At 38.0% G+C, this 21,188-nt stretch overlaps 1 protein-coding gene across 1 annotated transcript in view; it reads right to left on the bottom strand.

The window, feature by feature from the left end:
* The window catches only part of GAPVD1 (GTPase activating protein and VPS9 domains 1), a 58,693-nt gene that overhangs the window by 24,889 nt on the left and 12,616 nt on the right, over nucleotides 1-21,188 (bottom strand). Inside the window, exons 2-10 of the mRNA XM_081103396.1 lie at nucleotides 12,742-12,965; nucleotides 11,118-11,961; nucleotides 9,605-9,691; nucleotides 8,314-8,448; nucleotides 7,979-8,168; nucleotides 5,914-5,994; nucleotides 4,511-4,671; nucleotides 2,893-3,022; nucleotides 1,371-1,496 (exon numbers count right to left, since the gene is read on the bottom strand). Coding sequence (XP_080959522.1) covers nucleotides 1,371-1,496; nucleotides 2,893-3,022; nucleotides 4,511-4,671; nucleotides 5,914-5,994; nucleotides 7,979-8,168; nucleotides 8,314-8,448; nucleotides 9,605-9,691; nucleotides 11,118-11,961; nucleotides 12,742-12,926 — 1,939 coding nt within the window. The 5' untranslated portion in view covers nucleotides 12,927-12,965. The remainder of the gene's footprint in view (nucleotides 1-1,370; nucleotides 1,497-2,892; nucleotides 3,023-4,510; nucleotides 4,672-5,913; nucleotides 5,995-7,978; nucleotides 8,169-8,313; nucleotides 8,449-9,604; nucleotides 9,692-11,117; nucleotides 11,962-12,741; nucleotides 12,966-21,188) is intronic.

Below are 21,188 nucleotides of genomic sequence, written 5' to 3'. Positions count from 1 at the left end.
TTTTCAGATTACAAAGGGCCGGGCCTTTTATATGCAGAAGCCTCCATGCACGGCTTGGGCGGAGCGGGGCCCCAGGGAATCAACAGGGCGGGCGGAGCGAACAATATGGCTGCTCTCAGTCCTGCCCTCAGAGGCCCCGGCAATCGCTGTGAGGGCTTCCAAGAGAAAGCTGCCCTTGAGTTCCGACCGATGCCAGACAGTCCCATTTCTCCCATGTGAGTCTGGGTCCCCAGAGACTCGCCCAGAACTGGAGCTCAGAGCTTGAGACTCCCGATTGAAAAAGACAACTGTGTCCTCAGCCGCCAGCCCTCTCCACATGCACCTCCGCATCTTTGTACTTTACTTCTACACCGCACCTCCTCTGAGTCTCGGTATGCTTTTCTCTTTCCTTCTAGTTGTAGAATTTCCACTCAGTCAGCCTTCCTGTGGTTCTGGATGATGTCCGTTCCGTCTTTTAGTTGTATTTTTGAAGTGGTTGTGCGAGACAACAAATCCGGTGTTTACCTATGCCGCCATCTTGGTTTCTCTGATTTCTTAATCGAATTTGAAGAACTTTATGTCTTCGAACTTCATTTTACATATTTTATAATTAACACGGGGTACATAGTACCAAAAAACACTGAATTATTCCCCCATAGATGTAGGCTTTTTAAAAAACTCCCCAGGTAATTTTTATACACACTAAAGTCTAAGAATCAGTCTCAAACCCAGTTGAGGGCATCCCAGAAGGACACCAGGGATCTTTCAATAAATTCAAGGGCCCTTTTCCAATTAATCTTCCTAAAGCACAACAGGGACCCAGCTGTTCTTCAATCCTTCCCTCATACTATTCCCCTCCTTGGGAGTTCCTGGATAAGTACCTGGTTTGCTACCTCTCTGACTTGCTTATACCATGCCTTCACCTAGAATGCCTGATATCCAGCTTCTGCCCGTGCAATGCCAGCCAGGCTTTAAGGCTAATATTTTCTTCCAATAAGCTTTTCCTGCACTTTCAACCACCGTATCTCGCACTCAGAATGGCCACAGCAACTCTTATGATACTTCTAATCATTTGTGTACCATTCTCTCCCTATTCCAGATACCTTGAGACCTCAGGTTTTACCAGTATCTTTGTATCTCTGAAAATTTTAATATTACAGAATTCAAGAAATTCATTTTAGTTATTCTATGTAATTCAAGTCTAAACAATTCACTTACCAACTAACCACATCTTTAAGGACTGAAGGAACTACGAGTAAGTGCAAGTTTAATGCTCATTATATAATCAAATGTATTCTTACTGCAACAGCCAGCTTACATGGCAGCACATCATTCACGTGGCAACCAAGGAAGTTCCTGCCACTTGAGCAGCTGTGTCCACGCCAGCTTACCTTGCTCATGCTCCAGGAGCTGCAGCGCGTCAGCCCCGTTACTCCCCGAAGGTCCTGCTCCCAGTTCCGACACAGACTCTCCTTCCAGGTCAAGAGAGGACACGGAATTGGAGCGATTGGAAGGACCTAGAGAAATGTTTCTACTGTAAGTGAGCCATCATGCAATTTTTCATGCCTTGATAAGGCACTAATGATAAAGACTAAAGTGCTTTTAATACTGCTTTTATACCTTAAAAATATAAATGCCCTTTAGGCCAGTAATTCTGCCTCTAGAGAATTATCCTAAGGAACAGTTCAAAAACTCATCTAAGGTTGCTTATTTCAGGGCTTCTCGTAAGTGGAAAGCAGAAGCAATCTACATCTTTAATCATAGAAGAATGTTTAAATAAACTATGAAAGAAAACAGCCATTAAACACCACGTTATTTAAGAATGTTAAATCATCAAGGGAAATGTTACTGTTATATTGTTAAACAAAAAAAAAGGTTACAAAACAGCACAATCTTAATCTTGCTAGAAATGAACCAAAATGTTAACTGTTATTAACAGAATGATGAGATTACAATGATTCCATTTCTTTTCAGCATTTTCTAGAATGAAACTGTCACTTATGCTTTGAAAAATTAGAGGAAAGAAAAAGTTACTACATTTTATGCTTATTTTAAAATTTTAGTAAAGTTGAACTTATTCATTAAAAAAGTCGCTCTTGCCCTGGCCAGTTTTCTCAGCAGTTAGAGTGTTGGCCCCCAGACTGAAGGATCTCGGATTTGATTCCAGTCAGGGGCACCGCCTCGGTTGCAGGCTTGATCCAGGCTCGAGCCTCGGGCTCCGGTCAGGGTGCATTCAGGAGGCAACTAATGGATGCTTCCCTCTCTCTCTCTCTCTCTCTTTCTTTCTCTCTCTCTCTCTCTCCCCCTCCCTTCCACTCTCTCTAAAAATCAATGGGGGGGGGGGGGGGGAAATGTCCTCAGGTGAGGATTAACAAAAAACCAAAAAGTTGATCCTAGCATATGGAATGACATAATCTTACTTCCTAATCTTGCCTTTAAATTTTTTTTATTCCTATTTTCATTTTATCTTACTGTTTCATAAAAGGTGTGAGTGTGTGAATATGCAGAACATTAGAAGTACACACAACATCCTGAAACACTAGTGAGTCCATTCTTTTCCATTTAGACATGCATCGCATCCCTCTAAAGGAGCTCTACTCGCTTTGGTATATATCAGCGTTAGAGAAACAAAACTTGATATTATTCAAGTCCCAGTGAAGACTCAGACCTTCTCCATTTTTTATGACCATCAGTCTCTTGCAATCTTTTTCTAGCATTTTTTTTCTTGCAATCTTAATTTTATTCAAGAAAGAATCTTACAGCCAACTGTTCAAGATCATTAGAGGAAAACTTCATTAGTCTCCTCAGTCAGGGGCACAGATGGTATAATTATAATTTATAAGGCTCCTTTAAAGAACACAAAACAAAACATTACTTGAATCACACAACTCCTTGAATGAAGTAACCCTTCACCTTCAGATATTCCTTCCAGATTATCACTGCAGAGGGAAAAGCGCAAGGTTTTATCAGGTTTACCGTGGAGTTTGTTTTCATCGACAGGGACATCTCCTTGTCCTCCATCCGAAAGTTGCATGTTTAGGACCTAAAAAATAAAATGCCATTGGTTTGTCACAACAGAGAGAAAACAAACTACAGAAATGCATATTTAAGTTATTTTTAACCTAGAATTATTTTTTAATTAAAACCAACCTACAAGGTTCTGATCAAGCTTTAAGTACCGCTAGAAGAAAAGTGTAAGTATCGGTGAGAAGAACTGAAACTTTGCCCTTCCATCACCCGATGGGTGCCAGAGTTTGAACAGGCCTACAGGGTGGTATGAATTAACTGAACAAAGGGATCATTTCCCTGCGTAGGAATATGAACTGCTGTCTTCAAGGCTGCCACTGAACTGGGGCTTGGGGCCAGATAACATGGTAAGGTAAATGCACAGAACTCGCTGAGTGGCATTCAGCTGTTCGTTTTTTTCCTTATTAAGCATTCCCATGGTTGTTGTTTTTTATTACATTCTAGGCTTCCTAAAATGTTGATCCTGACAGTTTTTGTAGCTCATTCTTTTTGTGTGTGTGTATAGGACTTTGACAGTTCTCTTTCCTATGAATAATGTTATAATTCCAAACATAGCCAACGACCATCAACACTTTAACAACCCTGTAACTGGTCCCTTATTCCCAGGCCAGGACTAGTTTTCTTGAATAGTAAGCACTCACTTTTGAATGTAATATGTTGCTTTTTTTTGGGGGGGGGGGAGTCACAATATATGAGGAGGGGTTCTACCTTTAGAGAGGCAAGATTTCTTCTTTCCCTTTGCCCCTGTCCCAAGCTCTTGTTTACAAACATCTTAAAAATGATTCCCGCCGAAACCTGTTTGGCTCAGTGGATAGAGCGTCGGCTTGCGGACTGAAAGGTCCCAGGTTCGATTCCGGTCAAGGGCATGTACCTGGGTTGCGGGCACATCCCCAGTGGAAGATGTGCAGGAGGCAGCTGATCGATGTTTCTAAGTCTCTATCTCTCTCCCTTCCTCTCTGTAAAAAATCAATAAAATATATTTAAAAAAAAAAAATGATTCCCATACCCCCAAACCCATTTCTTCAAAATATTTTACACTTTTAGTTTTTTCCCCACAGTTATCTCTTCGATCTCTTCCTGACCGGCCAAAGGAAAGAAAGTATTTCTAAAGAATGTTCAGCTCTTTAAAGCAGGAATACCACTGGAATATCATTAGATAGAAAATAAACATAAATCACTTCATACAGGTCACTGGAAAATTCTCTTCAATTTCCATACCACAATTTCCTGGCTCCCTGGCTCTTCTACTATTAGGAAACTTCCTTTAGGTGTGGCCTGGCCACCGACTACAGTGCCATAAATGCACCAACGTGCAGGGCCTCCAGCACTGTGCACAGGAAATTTAGCACTAGATGGTGCATCCTGGTAGGCCCACTGACGATAATGACAAATATTCATTCAACGCATAGTGATTGATAGAATCAAGGGGCCATTAATTAGAAGAATAGAATCCACATTTCTAAACACTAGTGGCTATGAGTTAAATGTAACAATACATGCATACCTCATTTTCTGACATCATCCCTGGAGTAAGCTGGGGACCTGTCCCTAAGGAAATGACCAGCACTTCCTCGGGCTGAACCTCTGGGATGGTTTCTTGAGATGATCCTTCATGGTCCATATGTAAGTCCATTAGCACATTGGTGCGGCTTCTGCTCCGAGTTGCTAATAAAAAAAGTTAAATTAGCCAATTTAGAGAAAAAGATAAAATGAAGAAAATGGCACACTAAATACAAAAATATTTTTATTAATGTAGAACATTTGCACATGCACACACACAAAAGGAATGGTGAAAATATGAATAAGAAAAAAAATCCTATATCTTCCCAGTTACTCTATTGATGACTAATACTTATTCTCCTTTAAAACTGATCACCAGAAACAATGACCCATGTTCACCTGACAGGGAGTGACACACAGATGACCACACCTGCAGAACAGCGAACATGTCCCCATCAATTTAAGACTTGGGATGACAAGAAAAGCATTACCTACCTTCTTTCTTATCTGTTCAAGACACTTTCAACTATTTCTCCTATAAAATGATTTAACTGCCACAGGTCTCCCATACTAATAACTCAAAAGCGTTAGAAAATTTCATATAGAAATCTGATAGCCATATAAAGTAATGTACATTAGTAATTAATTAGGTAACTATTGAAAAACCAGAATCTGTTTTTGAAAACACACTGTTTTCCTGAAATGTATTAACCTCTTTCCAAAGATAAAAGAGTGATTCTTCTATGTTTGAATACAAGTTTCCTTTCTGCTTACTGGAAACATTCTAAATTAATATAGAATCTAATTATTTGGGGGTGTTTTCCCCTACCTAATACTTTTTCCTAAAATAATCCATCCTATAGAACTTACAAGAACTTCAGAAATATTTGGGTAGTTGATAATAATTTCTCTGTGAGTTTTAGTCTTCCGTGATAAGTTTCTATTTTCTTCCAGAGGTCAATAAAAATTCAATGCAACCAGAAGACTAACTAGAAAGTCTACTTCAGTGCAAAATAATTAAAAGTACAGACATAAAGCAAAGCACTTTATAGTAACAAGTCTTTCAACTTCACTTTGAGTGAAAGCTGACCTACTTAAAGACAGAAATATAGACGATCATCTTCTCTCCACAATGCTGTTGATGTGTTGATTAATCACTCTTACTTTCAAAATTTTAGGGCACACGTCAAAAGTCAGGTTCACCTATCTTCTACTGAATTGTGAACTTAAATTCAGCTTCATGAACTTCATGAATTTTAAGTAACAAACCTCATAATTTATAAAAATGCAAGTGACCAAAATTCATGTAACAACAAAGCAAAAGCAACATGCACATGGAGCACACTTTTATAAATTGTTTCTTAAATAAGAGTTATACAAGAAGAGTAAGAACAGCCTATTACCCACCAAATGGGGTTACTAGAGTAATATGAGCTGTAAGATTGGTGGCTGAGGAATCCCAGGCAGTGATGGCTGCTAACTGATGTCCTGGGTTGCGAAAGCATTAAACAGAAAGAAAATCAACCCTCTGAATAATGGACACATTTTTTAAAATATGAAATAAATTCAATGACCAAGTCACATGACTATACAAAACACTACTGGAAAAACTGCAATTCACTTTCCATTCTACCCATATTTAATAATACTTCTGGAAGTTATGAAGTGGAAGAACTAATGTATAGCAGTGAATATGGAGAAAAAATATCTAATATACCAAAAATCACTCATTTCTTCATACTGAAATAGTAAAAACAGCCTGTAACATTAAAAATCATTGAATGTCAAAAAAAAAAAATCATTGAGTGTCAAACTTTTTTTTCTATTTTTAATTCTGAAAATTTACATTTTGGAATGATGAAAGCCAAACACTTGAAGAATATGTCACATTCCTGTTGATGATATTATCTCATATTATATTAAATGTAAGGTAGATTAATTTTAAGAAACTGATAGTTCTTTTTTTTAATTGATTTTTTTAGAGAGAGGAAGGGAGAGGGATAGAGAGTTAGAAACATCGATGAGAGAGAAACATCGATCAGCTGCCTCCTGCACACCCGCTACTGGGGATGTGCCCACAACCAAGGTGCATGCGCTTGACTGGAATCGAACCTGGGACCCTTGATTCCGCAGGCCAACACTCTATCCACTGAGCCAAACCAGTTAGGGTGAAACTGATAGTTCTTAACACATTCTTCCAAATGTGTAAATTATAGTAACTATAGCTGAGCTCCTTATTATCATGAAAAAAAATGGTGCTAAACTACTGCATTCCCTCGGCCTAAACACCCTTTCCCTGCCTTGTCTACTCTGTGGAACACCCTTTCGTCCTTCAAGAGAAAGTGCAGGCTTCACCTGCTCCAGGGTCACTCACCTTCTCTAGGTGTCGGTAATCCTCTGTGCTCATCTCCATCAAACACAGTACACTGAAGGGCAATGGTCTCTTTTTGTTTTCCCCCACTAGACTAGGGCAGCTAACTTAAAGTACGGACATGTCCTAAGGTCTTTATATCCCCAGTGTCTAACACAGTACCCTACCTGCAGGACAGTGATTATAATACCTACTCATTTAGTGGATTTTTTGCATGTAGATTAAATGAAACATATTTATAAAGTGCTTACCCAGTGTCTGGTACATAATATATGCTCAATTAAATTTCTGGTGCATATCTATAGATAATAGATGTTTACTAAGTGAAAAAATGTAAGCCTAATTCTTAAATAAATGAATAAATGACTAAATAAAATAGCATTTTTGCTTTATTTTATTAAAAAGATTGCTCAGCTGATAAAAGACTGATTATTATTACTTTTTAAATATATTTTTATTGATTTCAGAGAGGAAGGGAGAGGGGGAAGGAGAGAGGGAGAGAGAGAGAGAGAGAAACATCAATAATGAGAATCACTGATCCACTGCCTCCTACACGCCCCCTACTGGGGATCAAGTCCACAGCCGGGGCATGTGCCCTTGACCAGAATTGAATCTGGGACCTGCAGGCCAATGCTCTATCCACTGAGCCAAACCAGCTAGGGCAAAGACTGATTATTAATAACAATAATGAAAAAAATAGTACCTATGTAGTTTCAACTTTACTGATAGAAACTTCTAATATTATTTTATTATATTATTCAGAACTTTGTAGAAAGGACGGGGCTACATAATTCAAATAATGAGTGGTTGTAACAACTGACACTTTCAAAATTTTCCAAGACAAGATACTAAAATACAAAGCATACCATACATGGCATGATTTCAATTAATTATGAAAAAGTACATCTAGATAAAGCAAAAGCCTACTGCTAAACCTTAATTAATCTAGTGCAATTGTAAAAAACTGAATTACTACCAGTAAACATGAGAAAAATGTTTCCAAATTATTTAAAACTGTATTTCGAAACACTGAGCAATAACAAAGGCTAACAAAGTAGTATTAAATGTAAGGCAAAGCCCAATATGAGAAAGTCTCTTTACCTATAGGCAATCGATTCTTTTTATTTGCTGGAGTGGTTGCCGGAGACAACTGAGGAGTATTGTAGGGAGTCATTTCCAAACTGCTGCTTTTCCCTGGCTTTGCCTGGGGTAGGTTAGCCAATAAATTGTCAAGAGCCATTCTATCTTCTCTCAGTTGGTCTCCAGACATCACACTCTTCATAAAATTCACCTGGCAAAAATAAAAGGACATTAGCTACTGAAATCAATTTTTGATACCCAATATATATTTCTGACACAATGTACTCATCTATGACTCTGCCCATGCTTAGATAAATGACTTCGGAGAAAATCCTATTAAAGAATAAAGCCATTACCAGAGTAATAAGCTGACTGTAGGTTATATAAACCACAGTTCTGCTCAATCCTTCCAGAAGATTAACAGAGGACATTGGAGGGGTTTCCACTGCACGGCCCCCAATCACAACATCAAGGAAAGCAGCAACACAGCTCTGTTAAAACAGGAAAAGATCACAATGAAAGACCTCCCCTTTAAGGTAAGGGAACAAAATTTCCGATTAAGGTGGACATGCATGCAAAAAGTTTTTCTTCTTAAAAATGATATTAAACCTAACCTTTAAAAAAATTAAATTCTCTATGAATTGATACAGAATAATCTCTAAGATACTCTGGTGCAAGAAACAAACATGATACAGAAGATTATATACTATCTCACCATTTGTGAAAGGAAAAGATGGGTGATTGGGAAAATATATGAAGGAATTTGCTGGTATACATGTAGAACTCTTGAAGCATACACAAAAGACATGACAATAACCTTTTGGGGAGCCCTAACTGGTTTGGCTCAGTGGATAGAGCGTCGGCCTGCGGACTGAAAGGTCCCAGGTTCGATTCCGGTCAGGGGCGTGTGCCTTGGTTGCGGGCACATCCCCAGTAGGGAGTGTGCAGGAGGCAGCTGGTCAATGTTTCTCTCTCATCGATGTTTCTAACTCTCTATCCCTCTCCCTTCCTCTCTGTAAAAAAGCAATAAAATATATTAAAAAATAAATAAATAAATTGAACAATACCATACATACTAATTTATGAAATACACTTAAAATTATATAGTTATTGATTATTTGATTTAGTGACAATTTTTAAAAATTAAACTTCCTAAAATAAAATAATCTTTTTTATTTTTTTATTTTTTATTGATTTCAGAGATGGAGAGAGAAACATCAATGATGACAGAGAATCATTGATTGGCTGCCTCCTGCAAACCCCCTACTGGGAATCGAGCCCAAAACCTGGACATGTACCCTTGACTGGAATCGAACCCGAGACCTTTTAGTCTGCAGGCCATCGCTCTATCCACTGAGCCAAACCGATTAGGGCAAAAAATAAAATAATCTTAATAGCTCCTTGGTTCTCATTACAATAGCATCTCCTCGACACTTCTATAAGTGAGAATTAGTCATCTTTAGTGACATTTGCCATTAAGCTGCTGATCCAACATTATGTGCACTATAGCTATACCAAGAGTCAATGAAAGACTAATTTATACAATACCTAAGGACGAGATTTAAGGAAGGGAAAAGTTAGGTTTGCTAATACTTTGGCAGAATCTTCTATAAACAGTATTTCACATGACATAGTATTCACTCTTACTTTGTCAAATTTTCCAAGACTGCCCTTTGTCCGGGGATCCCCCTCTTCAGAACCAGTCATTGCTAACTGCTGCAACAGGCGGCCAACCTGCAACAAAAGCAGTGGTGGGGAGACACAGGTTATAGATACCAAGTCCTCTCCCTGTGAAAGCACTCCCACTCTATGCTAGTGCATAATAACACTTATACACCTGACCAGACATACAAAATAGGGTCCCACCTGTGTATCCTGTCAACGCCAGTTTTTACTATATTTAGAGTTATACAGAATAAATAGAAGATTTTGCTTTAATTTTTCGTTAACATATTATATCAACATTAGGAAATAAAAACACAACACGTTTCTGATGGTGTACTTTTCATATGCTCAGAAACTTTAAAATTAATTTGTAAAAGCTGACTCAAACTATTTCAAGTTACGTTAAGTACGTTACATAGTTCATAAAGTACTCCAGGTAGATGTTTTCTTTTCTAAATTTAAATGCAAACAATTTCTACAAAACATATGCTGTTTGGAAAGTAAACGTCACAGAGCAAGTTCCTTACTGCCAAAAGTGGGTTAACAAACCCACTCTCTTTAAAGACACTTGGCTGAAAGTTAACATCATACAGCATCATCTTCTTAATATCTAGGACAATCTCCCCATTATTGCTCATTTTGAAAATATGTGATTTCATTTCTGTTAGAATGACAAAAATAAAAACTACAACTACATTTTCATAAGAATAAATTTAGTATTTCACAGATGAAAAGAAATTTTTATTTCAGGAATTTCTATATAGTTAATTGCTCAATATCCTGATATGATATCATAAAAAAACTTATCATTTAAAAAAAAAACACCACTCATCCAAAGATAGATACTATTCCAAATAAACTCAGTCTTTCTTCTTCACAGTATTTCTGGGTGATTAGACATGATTAAAAGATTTGCTTCAGAAATAATAACATGATTTCAGTACTTCACATAATTAGGGGGGAAAAGTGTTAATACGGGTCCGAACATCCTCTTTCTGAGTTTATATTTCAAACTTTGGAGACTTTAGAAAGGTTGGTCAGCACATATATGGAGCATGTCCAGTTCTTAGGGTAGCACCCTATAATCGAACATGTTAACATTTCAACAGAAAAACATGAGTGCTCATCAGCACTAAGTGGAATAACAACTATAAGCAGCCTGTTAGTTCAGGCTGGGTTTTGTTACCAAATGAAGTAAAATGATTCAGTTTTCAGTCATTCAGGATTTTGAAATCATGGGAAGAGAAAATCTAATCATTCACATGTACGAGGACTCCAGTTAAAAACTAACACAAAATGTTTTATGACAAGAATATTTTTAAATCCCAATATGGCTGCTTTTATGTCTTAAGAAGCACATATTGAGGACAGTCTAAAGAAAGAGAATGGCTGGAATCTATGAATGGTAGTTGTCATCACATTTTCTGTTCCCACCCCCACTGCCCAATCAATTGATTTTAAATTGAATGCCATATAAATAATAACAAAAGCATACCTGCATCAGATTGAATCTTGCCACCTCATTAATAGGAGCGTCAGAAATTATTCCGTACTGTTCTGGATTGACAACTGCAGGGCAAATGAAGCAGGCCAACAGGAGATCAGTGCACATTGCCCTGACCTCCCCAACTTCCAGTCTATCTACACAGGAGAGGGTTTTGTACATCTGTGACACGATCCACCTCAAACTATGTGGAAAGCAGTATGTGTTCTGTTTGAGATAACCAATAAATTTGTTCACCAAAGTCACTAGTTTGGCCTCATTGGAATCCACCATCTCTTGAACCTTTTGCCTGAATCTATCTGAGCCTTTCTCTCCAAAGAGTTTTTCCTGTTGAGATGGGGAGAATCTCTCAATTAGTTTATTTGGATCTGTTTCCAGATGATCTTCATCTTCCACAAGCAGTTGCATGATTGGCTCATGTAAAGTAGCTGTGAGGAAAAGTTTGGCAGAAAACAGTCCTTCAGAAAAAAGTTTAAATAAGATGCTGAAGGCACAAGTTCCTCTCCTCAAAAGTCGCCTGGGGTTGTCACTTTCTTTAAGTTCAAATTCAATCAAGTATCTCAAAACCTGAAGGAGGTAGCTTTCATCTTCTTGCATAATGCAATTGCCATAGAGGGAGGTAAAAACTGTGTATATAACACTTTGTGTGTTCTCCTGATTAAGTTTCTCTCCAGCAACCAGAGAGGAGGCAATAAGACGAGGATTTTCCCTTAATCGACTCAAGAATTCTCCATAAGCAGTCTCCTGAAATCCCAATTGCTTATATCCATCAACAAACTGTGTATCTTCCAAAATCTTGGCATGTTGGCAACATTCAGCAGGGGAAGCTTCAGCACTAAAAAATGAGCAGACAAGCAAAACAATAAAATGAACAACAATAATAATATCACACATATACTATATGAAACATGGAATGTGAATTGGTTACAGTCCCAACGAAATCACTCATTGCTAAAATCTTTCAGACCATGACCATCTGAATGTGTAAAGAAAGAAAGAAGAAAAAAAAGTACAAACAAAAACAAATTCCTCATATTAAATCAGGCTCAATGAAAAGTACCAAGAAAGAACCTTTATTCTGATTTCTTTCATCAAAGATTAGTCTTGCCTCATTTTGAACTTCACATAAATGGAATCATACAGAGTATGTACTCCTCTGTGTCTGGCTTCTTTCCTCAACATTATGCTTCAGTACCACTATTCTTAGAGCTAAAAACTGCTTCTTGGAACAACAGAACGTGAGGTATTAACACAGTGAAAAACAAGGTTTCTAAAACTGAAAAGCAGATATACAATAGCAAAACATGGAAATTTACATATTAAATTATGTTAGAAGAAAAGTAGAACAAAGATAACTTACTGTCTACACTGATAAAATGTATATGTGTAAAGATACAAAATTAATTGGTGTGGTATAAAATACTAATGCTTAAGTTATAATTCTCCATAACAGTGTTATGTGACTTAAAAGAAACAAAACAAGCAGACTCACCTTAATGTTAACTTCAACTATCTTAAAGCAAGCACTTTGTTGGAAACAGATTCATTTATTTACAGTTAGCAGTTAACACAGAACGATAACGGTTTATAAAAGACCTCAAAATCTCGTATGTACCTGGTTATGATAAGTCGATCCAAATTAATTCTCTGTTGCTTAGCAATCCATGCTGTACGATACAACTTTTCAGCTGTCTTAAGTACATCTGCATTGAGCCTCTGAATGAGCTGTTTCTCAGAGTTCACATATAAGCGTTCCTGCTTGAGGTGATGGGCCAGAGTATGAATATCTAACTTCACCATCTTCAAATGTGGAAAAGGTACAAAGGTTGATCACTAAGACTGCAAAGACAAATTTTAAAATGTTATGTTACTAAAATTGTTTACCAAATCAAAAGGGATAGAATACATTAAGAATTAAGCTACATGCCCTGGCTGGTGTGGCTCATTTGGTTGAGTGCCATCCTGTGCACCGAAAGGTTGCTGGTTTGATTCCTGGTCGGGCACATGCCTGGGTTTCAGACTCGCTCACCAGTGGGGGGGCGTGTAGGAGGCAGCTGATCTATGTTCCACTCTTATATCAATGTTTCTCTCCCTCTCTCCCCCTTCCTCTAAAAATAATAAAAACATCTTAAAACAAAAAGAATTAAGCTATATTTAGTAGCATGGTTAACTCTAATTTTAAAGTAATCCCTATATTTACTGTATTAGAGAAGCATTATGCATTCAGTAAAGAAAAATTGATACATACAGATAAGGAAAAAGCAAAGCTCCTAAACAAGGCCACTGCTCAGAGATAGCCACTGCAAAAACCTTGTGTAGATCCTTTAAGTCCAGTGTCTACTTACTAACACTGGCGTTTTCTTGACTGCTCTTTCTCACTGCAGTCAATCACCATAGTCTGTTGACTTTTCAGAATACATCTCAAATCGGACTACTTCTCACCACTCCATCATCATCTCTCACCCGAAACTCCATAACCACTACTTCCTAACTGGTCTCCTGCTTCCTTTCTTACTAGAGTCTGTTCTCTCCTTGGCGTAGAGTAGTACCCTTCCAACTCCATCAGATCACTCTATTCCCTCCTAGGAAGTCCTCAAAGCCTCAGCATCTGCTGTCCTCTGTCTGGAAGGCTATTCCTCCTGATACCTTTGCAAGATTACTGCATCAGGCCTTTACTTCACGCAGGCCTCTCTGCTCAATATCTCTTTAAGGCGGCCTTCTCAAACAACTCTTTCTAACTAGAAAATACCACTTCCTATTCCTTCTCCTGGCCTTTTCTAAAGCACTGCCCCATCTAGAATTCTATCACAGATACCCACTTGCATGCTCATCATGCTTAGAGCATGGCTCCCACCAGAAGGTAAGGGCCACCAGAGCCAAGGCTTGTCTGTTTTGTTCACTCATAGCTGTAATTTCAGGGCTGAAGAGAGGGCCCGGTTCACAGCAGGATTTGAATAAATATTTGCCAAAGGAATGAATGCTATCACACAATTCTTGTTTACCTAGTAGCTAAAATAGCACACATATTTTAAAGCATTATTATTTAAGCTATGCCCTTAAACCTAGAATGCCTGCCAGACCACAAATGCTTTATATCAACAATAGAAGTGCCTGTGGCCCAGGGAGCAGAATACAACGCTGTGTCCAGACAGCAGGCAGTCATTAAGTTAGAAAAATACTTCTCATTAAGAATTAAGCACTATGATTGTATACTCGTAAGTTGCTATGAGAATAAAGCTTTAATGTTCTCACCATAACAACACAACAAGAAAATGATATTATGTGAGGTGAAGGATGTGTTGACTAAACCTTATTATGGTCAACATTTTACAATACATACTTGTATCACATTATGTGCCTTAAATATACATTATATTTCAATTACATCTCAATAAAGCTGGGGGAAAGTGGTCCCAGCCAATCAGATTCTTACGTGCCCTTAATGGACCTATTTGGAATTGATAAAATACAATTTGTAGTGAATTTAGATTTGAAAAGAGAAGACAACCTAGACCACAGAACTTTCAATGTGTTTAGAGATCCAATGAAAATGTATCCATATATATAAAATAAATATTTTGGTGCTAAGACAAAAAAATTTAAACATTATGGCTCCAGCTGAAAATATATTTAAAACCACCTTATTTAAAAAAGTAGATTTAACAACTTTTAATTAAGTTTGGCTTCAGAACATTTTTAACTTTCTTTTATTTTAATGAACTACTGATGACTTGGAAAATTTCAGATATTACCATCTAATCTGAATTTAATTGCTTTCAAAAAATACTTTCTTGACAGAACCTACACAGAACCTAGAGACAGAAGAACTTCGCTGGAGAGAACATGGCAAAAGATCCTGGACAGACCCTGGCTACAGAACTTGGTTGGAGAACCTAGACAGAACCTGGCTGAAGAACCTGGCTACAGAACCTGGCTGGAGATCCTAACCAGAACTTCGCTGGAGATCCTGGCTAGGTTGCTGATCAACTGAACGCTGTCTCTGTTTAATTCCTTCTTCGCCGACTCTGTCCACACCTTTGGGGACCCCTGGACCTGCTGGGGTTGGACCCCAGCATCTGGCACCCGAACAGGGACCCCTAGGCATTCCACAGCATAAGAATGCTGAAGCCCAAGTGGACAGGCCCACACCAAATACTCCTGACCAAACTGACAGGGATATGCATCCTGGATCCACTCCTCCAAGTTGAAGCGAGCCCCTACACCCCAGGCTCCACTGCCAAGTAGCTTGTATCAGAGCGTCAGTCTCAGACCAACTCACCTCAAACTTACAAAACTTCTTGAGGAACGCTTGGAATGTCAGAACCATGGCACCATGGGAACAAGACTCATAGAATCTTGGAGCTGAATGGCATCAGAGGTTCAGTTAACCCAAATCTTCATATCGACTGATAATAAATTTTTAAGCTTACATATATAGTGAGATTAGAAACAGATGAGCATTTTGATAGATCAGAATGGCCAGCAGGGTGCCTGGTGCCTTTCTGTGCTTACACTGAGGTTGAACGATAAGTCACTTAGGTTGAATGGTAAGTGCCTTTAGATATTCATAATCAGGTTCAGATTGCTTATGGATAGAGAGAAATAGAAAGTAGATTCAACAATTCAGTTTAGTTTTAGAAGCTATTATTCATTCCTGTATGAATTCACTTCAAGTTGCTAAATACTTGAGTTTTATCATTTGTATAAGTATTGGATTGGACTTAAAGAACTTCCTCATGAAGGATCTATTTTTCAGATAAGGAAAGGAAACAGAAATATACATGTATTTATTCACATGTGCAAAAAACCCTTAATAAATAGAATGAAAAACAAAAGAGATGATAGAGATGGAAAGGGCCAATGGGCAAGATGCAAGGGTGGGAAAATGGAAATAGGGCAGAAGGCACAGGAAGAGAGACACTTCTTTGAGTATATTCTTTAATAGTTCTTACATTTAGAAATACGTAAATTTTTCATGTGCTTAAAAATTATTAAAATAAAAAAGATTGGTGGTACCCCCTGCTTTTTAATGTGTATTCTAGGGCTGAACAGGAACTAAATATATTGTGATTTTGCCAGTCAGCTTCTGTCTGTTGGAGAAAGAAACTAAATAAAAAAGGAAAGCTATAATGTGCTCTGTGGTGCTGGACTAGAATTGGAGATATCAATATGAAATTATGGCTCTGTGAACCAGATGAACTCACAGTTCTAAAAATCATTATGAATTTGTAATTCTATTAATCAGTATGAGTTCATAGTTCTATGAACCATACAAATTCTTACGAAGAATGGCTCACTATAAACTGTCTTCAAATATGCCTTAGGGACTTGGGACTTAGTGACTCTCCCCATATGGTTTGAGCCCCATTTATACTTGGTCACAAAATTCTAGAATGGTCAGACTACAGCTTTTATGTCCCTCTCTTTGGGTTTTAGCTATGAGTTTTGCCTACGCTGTGATTATGTTATTTCCTTTAATCCCATTAGGAGCAGAAACATGTATAACCCTTTTTAATCAGCAGCAGAAAACTTGAATAATGTAGAATGTTCCTAAATAAATAGGAAGACATATTTTTCTTCTACCAGGATAGCACTATCAATTGTCTTTGTTTTTACTGAGATGTAATTGGCACATAACGTTATATTAGTTTCAATTGTACAACATAATGATTCATTGCTTGTATATATTGCAAATGATCACCACAATGTCTAGTTAATATCAGTCCCCATAGATAGGTACAAAAGTCTTTTTTTCTTGTGATGAGAACTTTTAAGATCTACTCCCTTAGCAGCTTTCAAATATACAAATACAGTATTATTAACGATAATCACCAAGCTGTACATTGCAGCCCCATGTCTTAATTTTATAATTGGAAGTTTGTGTCTTTTGACCCTCTCCACCCATTTTGTGCCCCCTTCCCCCACCTTCTGGCTCTGTCAATCAGTTCTCTGTATCTATGATCTAATATTTGTGTTTTAGAATTTACATATGTCAGATAATAAAAAACAAACAAAAACTTTCTTCCTCAAACAGATTGTCATATTGCAGTGGGAAGGCCGGGGAGAGTAGGGGGGCAGAAGCGGGGGGTAAGAGATCAACCGAAGGACTTATATGCATGCATATAAGCATAACCAATGGACATAAGACACTGGGGGGTAGGAGAGGCCAGGGGAATGTCAAGGGTGGGAGGGGAAAGGAGACATATGTAATATCCTTTGTAATACTTTAAGCAATAAAACAATTAAAAAAATACTTTCTTGTACCTTATCAATTCCCTAGTGAACTATGCAAAGATGTTATTCCAACTCTTCTAGATGGTTACAGCCCCCTACTACTTTCCTCTCAAAGGATATAAATATGACTACTTCACCAAGACAATTCACTACTAGTCACAAGGACATCTGTGTACATTCCAAAAATTGGTGACACGCATACATACACATATATATAACCTTACTAACTCAGTCTACAGAAAATGCATATCACTTTGTAGACCAGCGGTTCTCAACCTGTGGGTCGCGACCCCTTTGGGGGTCAAATGACCCTTTCACAGGGGTCGCCTAAATACATCCTGCATATCAGATATTTACATTATGATTCATAACAGTAGCAAAATTACAGTTATGAAGTAGCAACGAAAATAATTTTATGGTTGGGGGTCACCACAACATGAGGAACTGTATTAAAGGGTCGCAGTATTAGGAAGGTTGAGAACTACTGTAAATGTAGACTTTCATGTGGGAACTTTAAGATCCTCTAGGGGGCTCTAAGTCCACAGACTAAGCACAGAATCACTCATCAAATGGTTGTAATTATTAGAAGTAGTATAGTTAATGAAAGCAGTACTGAAATGGGCCCTTAAAGATCTGTATGCTTCATTCATTAGTTCTGCTACATTGGGTACATAATGCATATTCTCTCAACCTCAATTTTTTTTCATCCACAAAACATGGACATGATATCTACATTTGTTTTGTGCCTGGTACAAGCAACGTATTAGGTACGAGGGATCCAAAAAAGGATAAAGACTAGTGTGTGCCTTCAAGGACTTTTTAATCTACTAGACTGAGACAGACATGCCAATAAATGGCTGCCCGAAAATGTTGTATTATGCTACTACTTATAGGCTACTACTACTTATAAGACTACATTGTAGAGTAGCGACAAGAAAGAAGAAACGACTGAGGAGTTAAATACCTGCACCTATTCTTAAAAGTCAAGTTCTGCAGCCATAAAGAGGATGGTAGGTGGGGGTAGCATTCCAAACAGAGGAAGCCAATCAGCAAAAGCACAGAGATGTGTAACACAGAACATATTTAGAGCACAACGTGTGGCACACTACTTTGGGGCACAAGTGTTTGTTAAGAGTCAGGTGGGGGAAGGCGAGGAAGTGTATAATGAGAGATAAGGCTACAGAGACAGAAGGTACGTAGAAGCTAGAGTTGAGATTTGGATTTTGCACTGTAGGTGATGGGAAACGAGTTTTAAAGGGAGTTAGTATGGTTAAATTTGTATTTGAAAACATAAACTCTGGCAGTAAGAAAAAGGATGAGGAGCCCTGGCTGGGTAGTTCAACTAGCAAGAGCATCGTCCCAATACGCCAAGGTTGCAGATTCAAACCCCAGTCAGAGCACACACAGGAATCAACCAGTGAATGCATAATAAGTGGAACAACAAATCGAAGCTTCTCTTTGTCTCTCAAAATAAAAAAGAAAGAAAGAAAAGGATGAGGAGGTAGGGATGAGTCTGGGGAAATGGAACTAGATGAAGACAGATTAAGAAATTGTTGATACACAAGAAGTGTTGCAGTAGCAATGGAAAGAACAGGACAAAATTGGGAGACAGGAGGTAGAAATTATGAGTGAGTTTTGTTGACATCTACATATGGGGAAGGTGAGGTAAAAGTTTCCCACTCTGGGAACAATGGGGGGTGTGATGTTCTTCACCACATTGAGAATTTATATGAGAAAATGCTTTATAAACGGAAAACTGTGCCTGGTATGGTTCTAAGAATTTCACACACTTAACCTTTATAATATCCCTCCTGAGATAGGTACTTGCAGCTTAGGAAACTGAGGTCAGAAATGTCAAATAACTTGTGCAAGGCCACACAGGTGAGAGGTGATAAGAGATAGTAGTACACTATTACCCTAATCTCTACAAGAACGACTCAGACATCCTGTGGTTAAACAGGAAAAGATCTTATTTTTAAGAGATGCACACACAAGTATGAGGAAGTGTTATAATTTCTGCAACTTCTAGTACATGGTTCAGAACAAAAATCAAAAGTAAAACTTAAACAACTGTTGAATCTGGGTGGTGGGTATATGGTGATCACTGTACTATCCTTCAAAGGTTTCTGTGTATTTGAAATTTTTCATAATGAGAAAACAGGAGAAAGTATTTTAGAACTTCTCAAATGGTGCCCTTCTTGCTGCTCTAATACAATTTAATTCAACAAAAACATGATTGAGTTTTTGTTGGTACCTAGCCAGGTCCTCTAATCTCAAGGAGCTCAACCAAAATACTGTTCAAGAAGAGAGGACACATTAAATGTTTCCAATGCACTGCAAAATATGAACCAATTTATGCAATTTAGAAATTAAAACCTTCAAATGTAGCTTCAGTTTAAAAATTAACACTTGAAAGTTCCACCTAATCTAAACCAGAACTCACCTTCTAAACCTTTCAATAGTCCCCAATGTCTTCAAAGACATTTTTGTAGAGACATTTTTTAAAAAATATGGAACGCTTCACAAATTTGCGTGTCGTCCTTGTGCAGGGCCATGCTAATCTCTGTGTCGCTCCAATTTTAGTCTATGTGCTGCCAAAGCGAGCACTGGAGAGACATTTCAAACAAAACTAGAACATCAGGCAAATTTGCTAAGAACTTTTTCTTTAATTAAGCCCCAAAATTATAAGCTTTATTGCTTTTCTTTCTATAAGCAGGTCAGAATGCTGTCAAATATCAGGTAGTGGCCTACTCTCCAAAACAATATTTAAAAACAAAGTTTTCACTGGTTGTTATTTTTTTAGAGAGAGAGAGGAAGGCAAAGGGAAAGAGAGAGAAACATTGACAAGAGAGAGAAACATCAATTGGCTGCTTCTTACATGCCCCCTACCACCTGGGAATGTCCCTTAACCAGAAATCAAACCACAACCTCCTGGTGCACGGGACAATACCCAACCCACTGAGCCACAATGGTCAGGGCTCTCTAGTCACAGGAATCCAGACAATTGAAAAAAATTTCCTAATGTGTTTCTCTGCTAATTCTTCTCTTTCAACCTCTCCTATGCTGACAGGTTAGTATTTTCAAAGCACTTTGATATAAACCTCTCCAACCCCTCCCAAATGCCAGAGTATACTAAATCATCTGCAGAAGTCAGAAGTGAGCCTGTGTGCTCAATTACGATCACCCCTTGATTAATTCTCCAGACTTCCAACAGCAGGATTGAAAAATGGAAACCCCAGGAAACTTCACATGTATTTGGCAAGATCTCTCTCCCTTCCATCGACCCCTACAGCCAACTCCATCAAAATCTACCCTGGACCACCAGGTCTTAATTTAGCCTGATCTGTATTTCTGTCCAGGTCAATCACAACAAGAATTTGTATCCTGAAATTTGCAAACATTCCCCAAGCTAGATAATTTCTTTTTGGAGTGGTCAAAAATAAGACTTTTAAAATACAGAATAAATTCAGTTCCGCTTATCACATTTCTACAAAATAAAGTTGATTACACCCATGCAAGTTAAATCAGATCTTAAGCTTTTGAACTCATATTATGAACACTTATCACTGAGAGCCCAAATGACAAGGTTTTAATGGGGAGATTTTAATTGAAAGAGCAAAGTGCACTGGGTTTCTAATCCTTCCACAATAGCAAACTAAGGCCTACGGGCCAAACTCAGCTGGCTGCCTGTCTGTATACATACAGTTTTATTGGAACAGAGTCATGCCCACTTGTTCCTACATTATCTAAAACTGCTTTCATGCTACAGTGGCAGAGTTGAACAGTTGCCAGAGTCCATATGGCCCACGAAGCCTAAAATATTTACTA

Source organism: Myotis nattereri, assembly GCF_964212035.1.
Source record: "Myotis nattereri genome assembly, chromosome: 12".
NCBI classification, from domain to species: domain Eukaryota; kingdom Metazoa; phylum Chordata; class Mammalia; order Chiroptera; family Vespertilionidae; genus Myotis; species Myotis nattereri.
This window is presented reverse-complemented; position numbering and strand designations above follow the sequence as displayed.